The sequence below is a fragment of the Gorilla gorilla genome, chromosome 1 (assembly GCF_029281585.2).
Source record: "Gorilla gorilla gorilla isolate KB3781 chromosome 1, NHGRI_mGorGor1-v2.1_pri, whole genome shotgun sequence".
NCBI classification, from domain to species: Eukaryota; Metazoa; Chordata; class Mammalia; order Primates; family Hominidae; genus Gorilla; species Gorilla gorilla.
In genome coordinates, this window is record NC_073224.2 from 186,461,898 (window position 1) to 186,468,455 (window position 6,558).

The following is a 6,558-nucleotide window of genomic DNA, read 5'->3' on the forward strand; positions in this document are numbered from 1 at the left end:
ACTGAGAGATTCAGAAACTCATTTATTAGTGTCATTGGTTTTTCACTGTGTGCCATGCCCAGCGCTGGGCACTGGGTGACCGAGAAGGGCCAAGACCTGGCCCTCCCTACAGGGGCTTCAGGAAACCAGGGGAGGGCTGGGTTGTGGGTGCCCAGATGGGATGGGGATAAGGCAGCCACCACACAGCAGGCCTGCAGGAAGGAGGAGCCACTCCCCGGCCAGGCCCCAGCCCAGCTTCAGCCAGGAGAACTGGTCATGAGAACACACAGCTCGTGCACAGCTGTCCACGGTTTCTAGAGCATAGAGGAAGACGCTGTCCCACTTGATCACCCCACAAGACAGGCCTAAAAATAATGATGATGATAATGATAATTTATTCCTGGAGGTGTGATGAGGATTCGTCTCATGAACTTAAAACAGTGACAGGGACCCACAGTGTATCAGTGGCTGGGCCAGGGACCCAGCACCGAGGCCCTGCTTCCCCTGTCCTCAGCGAGCTCACAGTGACGGGGGCCCCACACGTGTGGATGATGACAGCAGACTGGAGGGGCAGTGGAGGGGCTGCCAACGTTGGAGGGAGCAGAGAGGAACTTGGCACGGCGCAGATGCGGAGACCCCAGCCTCTCTCCAAATCTGCTTTCCCCATTTCCAGATAGCCCTGCTTCCTTCAGAGAGGCACTGATCTGTTTGTCAATACTTGGTGTCTCAGAGGGTGGGCAAGGGTCACGAGGTCACCTGGAGCTGTGACATTGAATTCGCTGTATATTTTAATGTGGATGGTCCAACAAGCCACAAATCCAGACAAGAAAATGGGGACTCCGAGCTCTCACTGTCTCCCTCTTACTGCCATGTACATAAATAGTTTACAGGCTGGGAGCCTTCAGCCTTGTCCCCAGAGCCCCCAAGCCATTGATCCCAAAGTCATTTTAGCCCCTGTGAACGGGGCCCAGGGGATTAGGAAGGTAGCATGAGAAGGGAACCTGGCCTGCAGCATCCTGTGGTCCAGGTAGTGGGCCCTCGGGCTGGGCTGGGCTCAGGGCACCTGTGCTGCTCTCAGCCACTGCGGTCTTGTTTCAGAACATGAGCTTCCAGAGTGCACAGCCTAGAGCCTGCATCCCCCTCAGGCTCTGTATGAAGGCAACTGGTGAGCACCCATCACAGGAGGTATGCAGGTGGAGGAGAGATGGCCAGGGCTGGAAACAGAAGGTTCCTCAGAGTACACTGTGCAGGAAAAAAATGCCAGCTTGGCCATGGGACCGGCTTGCTAGGTTTTCTTCCCTTCCTCTTCATAATGATGATGATTGATGGAGTGGCTAAGAATGTATTGGACATCACACTTTGTCTATATTGCTTTAATGTCACCCTCACCATAACCCCTGAGATGTTGTGTGGCTGGGAGTAACTTGGGCAAAGCTCTCTGAGCCTTGGTTTTCTGGTCTGTGAAAAGGACACAAGAACACCTGTCTCCCAGGGCCTGGGGCAAGTCAGGGGCTCAGTGAATGCTGACTGTGAGTGCCATGGGCTGCTCCATGGCTCCTCGTCCAGGTGGCCAGAGTGGCATGCACGAGGCAGAGAGCCGGGCACCCAGCAGGTAATGAACACTGCAGCGTGCCCGGTGGTGAGCCAGCAGCCCTTCCAGGAAACCAGGGCTCAGAGACATTGAGCAGCTTGCCCAAAATAGTTGGCCAATGAGAGCAATTAGGGGTTTGAACACAGTTCTCTCAGCTGGAAAGGTTGTGCCTCTTACCTGTGTTTCTTGCTGACTATCCTAAATACCAGACTCCAAAGCTTACAGGATTGAAAAGTTTGGCTTGAACATGACCAAAAATAAAAGCTCCTCTTCTAACTATTGTAAGTCGGAGCAGGTCAGCTGGTGAGTGGGCTCCCCATCGCTGGAGGGGAGTAAGCCGCAGCAGCCCTGCCTCTGGCCCCCACCCTCCAGACCCCTGCCTGCTGATGGGCATCTCTGTTCTCTCCAGGTTGGGGCCCGGCCTCCTCTCACCAATAGTCAGCCCCCTGAAGGGGCTGGGGCCACCGCCGCTGCCCCCATCCTCTCAGAGCCATTCTCCGGGGGGCCAGCCCTTCCCCACACTCCCCAGCAAGCCGTCCTACCCACCCTTCCAGAGCCCTCCACCCCCGCCTCTGCCCAGCCCACAAGGTAAGCTCTGGCCAGGGGCCCGCTCCGTATAACCCCCCAATTCCCACTTAGGGACCCCAGAGGAACGAGGAGACAGTGACCTAGTGGGGGAGGCAGGTACTCAGAGAATGACCGGCTGGGCACTGGGGGCTGAGAAAAGCTGGGAGACAGGGGACATAAGAGGCCCAGCTGAGGGCACAGCCTGGAGAAAACTGATTCTGAGAGTGAGGAAGAGCCTGTTCCGGACAAGGCAGCAAAGGCCCGCTGCCCCGAGGAGAGGCCAGTGAGCGGGATTGAGCGCCTGAGAGTGGAGGGAGTAGGCATCAGCCACGGGTGACTCAGGAGCAGCCACGTGAGATCATCTCAGCCACCCCTCGCCCGCCCTCCCCTCCCTGCAGGGCGGAGCTGAGAATGGGGCCCCAGCCTCCTGCACCTCCTCTGCCCTGGGCCCTCCTCTCTCTCTCACACCCACAATGCCTGGACAGGACAACACGGGAGGTGGAGCGTGCAGCAAGGATGTTACCCTCCCGGCCCTGGGCACTTCTCCTTTGTGAACGCGGCCCCTGCTACCCCCGTCTGCAGGTTACCAGGGCAGTTTCCACTCCATCCAGAGTTGCTTCCCCTATGGCGACTGCTACCGGATGGCCGAACCAGCAGCCGGTGGGGACGGACTGGTCGGGGAGACCCACGGTTTCAACCCCCTGAGGCCCAATGGCTACCACAGCCTCAGCACGCCCTTGCCTGCCACAGGTGAGCCCTGCCTGCGTGGCTCCCAGTCCTGGGCACCTGCCGAGGCTCAACCCGGTGCTGGGTGCTGCATACATGCTGTCCTGCAGCCTTTGGATTCTTATGTGGTGGGGCCATCCCCACTTTACAGAGGGGGAAGTAGAGGCTCAGAGAGGTCCCAGGACCCCGCAGAACTGTCTGTACCTGCCTGACTGGAAAGTGCATGCTCCTTCCACAGCTTTGCGAGCCGTATGTGTGTCTGAATGCTGACAGGTTTCTGAAGAATCGGACTGGGAGCTCATGGTTTAATTACTGCTTCACTTTATTTACTGAGCACCTACTGTGTGCCAGGCATAGCTGCAGACCCTGGGGATATAGCAGGGAATGAACAAATCCTGCTCTCCCTTTGGCAGCACAGGAGACTAGGCGGGGACAGAACCTGGAGGTCATGCTGTTCCTTCCCCACATCGGTACCTGGTGCTGCCCTGCAGGGCCCTGGGCCTCCCCAGCTCTGCCCCAGGCTTGGCTAGAGAAGCCCAGGGAGAGGGGAGGGTGCCCGCAGCCCAGGTGGAACCAGGCTCAGATCAGCAGGGCAGGCCTAGTCAGAGCAAGGGCATCAGAAGGGAGGGGCTAGACCCTCCCTGAATTCCTCCAGCTGAGACCCACCCTCAAAACAGCCTCGGGGCCCAGGTCTAACAGGAGGTTTCCAGGGCTCCAACAAAGGAGAACCTGAGACCGGCCCCAGAGGCCCTTGGGGCAGCTTTGAGGTCGTGAGCGGGAGGGTGGAGGGACAGGTATATAGGGACAAGCACTGAGGCCTCAGCCGGGCACATACCACCCTGTGGGTCCACGTCCACACACCTGCACCCATGCCAGGTGTCTGCGTGTGCCCGTGCTTGCGGGGCTTGCACAGGTGGCTCTGGGCAGCATGCGCCCCGTGAGTGTCAGGAGCTGGCAGGGCTGCACTCTTGTGTCTGCACACGTATTACCCCAGGTGTATGTGGATGTCCGTGCACCCCATCTGTGTGCACATTGTGTCACCCACCCCATGACTCATGGCTGTTTCCACAGACGTGTGCTTGTGTGCACGTGTGCACCTGTGTTTGAGGATTGTGCCCGCAGGCCTGTGGGTAAACGTGTGCCGTGTCCACGCGGGATAGACGTGTGTGCATGGCCCCCTGCGTGACATGGGGCTCACATGGAAGACGGGTGCTCTGTGTCTGTGTATACCCGAATTGAGGTGCCCAGCACTGTGGGCTCTCCCCATGTTGTCCTCCCCACCCCCATCCAGCCCACATGGGATTTCTCAGCTGAGCAGCAAGGCTTAGAATGAATAGCTCTGAATGGAGCAGGAGGCAGCTTCCACACCCCACCCCGCCCCTACACCGGCCAGGGGAGGTTCTTTCAGCCTCCCCTCTCCCCAGTGCCCACTCCAGGCCCGCTCAGCTGCCTTCTGTGCACACCTCCCTGGTCAAGCAAAAATCACACACAGAGCATTAAATCCAGGCTGACAAGCTTCAGGGGCTGCAGGCCTCAGAACAGTTCAGCCCAACCCCACTGCGTAGACTGAGGCTCGCCTGTCTTAGGCCACACAGATGCATGACAGCAGCTCATTGGCAGGCCTTTCGGGCAGGGGCTGGAGAAGATGACCCCTCCCGGCCCCTCCCAAGTCAAGGGCCTCTGAGCAGTGGACCCACCCTGGAGACAGCATGTCCGGTGGAAAAGCCAGGTATCTCTGGAGCCAGATGGACCTGGGTTCAATCCCAGCTCCACCCCTTACTCACACTGTGACCTTAGGCAAGCATCCTGGCCTCTGTGCCTGCCTTCTCAGCTGTACAATAGGATAGTGAATCCCACCCCAGGGGAGCATTGTAGAGCCGAAGCGAGGCAAGCTGAAATGAGCACTTACTAAGTGCCCAGTAAATGCTGGTGCCCTTCTTTGAGTTTCTTGAGTCTGGTTGGGGGATACAACTGAAAGGGTGGGGGTGAGCCAGTCCTTCTACCAGGAGGGGACCAGCCCCTGAGGGCAAGGGCTGAGCTGCTCCTACCCTACTGCTCTCCTTCCCCCACATTCTGCCCCACAGCCCAGCCCTGGTGATGGACCTCCCTGAGTCAACCCCATGCCTGTCTCCCCAGCTGCCCTGGGCCCCCTGGGTGTGCCAGGCCCAGGGTGCCTCCCAAGCCCTCGCCCCACCCCAGCAGCCAGCTCCCCCATTTGGAAAAGTTGGGGGCTCCAAGCAGGCCCCACTGACGGGACACTGTGAGGGGATGACCCTGGGCAGGCGGGGTGGGGCCTGGGAACTGGGAAGCATGAGCAGGCACAGCCCCTGCTGCCTCCAGCGCTGACCCTTTCCCAACAGGCTATGAGGCCCTGGCTGAGGCCTCATGCCCCACAGTGCTGCCACAGCAGCCATCTGAAGATGTGGTGTCCAGCGGCCCCGAGGACTGTGGCTTCTTCCCCAATGGAGCCTTTGACCACTGCCTGGGCCACATCCCCTCCATCTACACAGACACCTGAAGGAGCCCCCACGTGCGCCTGCCCATCCAGCACTGCAGATGCCACCTCGCCCACCTGCTGTCGCTCCCACCCTCCGTGCACCTAGCGGGAGTGCCAGGCCACAGCCGGAACAGCCAGGCCATGACCCAGGGGAGCCAGTGCTGCCACCCCACCCAGCGCTGCCAGGGAGCCGCCATCCGAGCCTGAGCTGGGCTCACAGAGGTGCCCGCCAGGATCTGTGGCCCTGTAACAAACATTCCTTCGATCGTGTCTTCCCGTTCCTCCCCGCATGGTTTTGAAATCACAGACCTCGTGTATATAAAATATGCAGAACTTGTTTTCCATTCCCCTGCCAGTTTTATATTTTTGGTTTTACAAGAAAAAACATTAAAAACTGGAAAGGAGATGTGAAGTCCTGGTTCTGCTTTATGATTCAGCCCAGAGGCTAGGACCGGGAGAGCCTCGGAGGAGGGTGACAGAGCCGGGTGTTCAGGGCTAGGGAGGCTGCGTAGAAACCAGCTCAGGCCCTGGGTTCTGGCCACAAGGATGGGAACCAGTGGCACGTGGCCCCCACCATGCGCTATGGTCCTTACAGACACCAGCGCTAGTCCCAGGACTGTGCAGTGAGGTAGGCCCATCCCCATGGACAGGTGGACAAACTGAGGCTGGGAGGGTGCGGCGACGGGCTTCAGATCCCGGGCCCCACGGTCAGACCACAGTTGGGACCCAGCTCCGTCTGACCTGGGCCTCTACCTGCTACAGCGACGACTCAGCGGGTGGGAGAACGAGCTTCAAATCTAGTGTCTGGGCTTCTGCAAACAGAGAAAACTGGGAGGGCAGGGCAAGCCTGCTGGGGATGGAGCCCAAACAGCCTCAAAAAGCCAGGGCAAAGGCTGGTCCCTGCAGACAGGCCAGGTGCCGAGAGCAGCCTTTGTCCCAGGAGCCCTGGGCCCACCCTGGAGGACCGAGGCTTGCGTGGGTCTGTCCCCATCTCCCCGTCTCTCTCTCCAGCATCCAGCACGAGGAACAGGCCCATGCTCCAGGCCTGGGCAGGTGACCTGGACGATGGCCAGCATCTCACCGTGTCACACTGATCACCTGCTACAAAGATCCAGGAAAATTCCTGCCTCATCCCCTCTGGAGTGGAACCATGCAAGGGTGGTCATGTTTACCACCCTCCCGGTGCTCCCAGAAACAG

At 59.3% G+C, this 6,558-nt stretch overlaps 1 protein-coding gene across 1 annotated transcript in view; it reads left to right on the top strand.

Moving 5' to 3' along the window:
* Positions 1 to 5,770, top strand: part of GLIS1 (GLIS family zinc finger 1) — a 234,681-nt gene extending 228,911 nt beyond the window's left edge. Inside the window, exons 9-11 of the mRNA XM_019020611.4 lie at positions 1,980 to 2,158; positions 2,720 to 2,887; positions 5,224 to 5,770. Of these exons, the coding sequence (XP_018876156.3) occupies positions 1,980 to 2,158; positions 2,720 to 2,887; positions 5,224 to 5,381 (505 nt within the window). The 3' untranslated portion in view covers positions 5,382 to 5,770. The remainder of the gene's footprint in view (positions 1 to 1,979; positions 2,159 to 2,719; positions 2,888 to 5,223) is intronic.
* Positions 5,771 to 6,558: the final 788 nt, after the last annotated feature.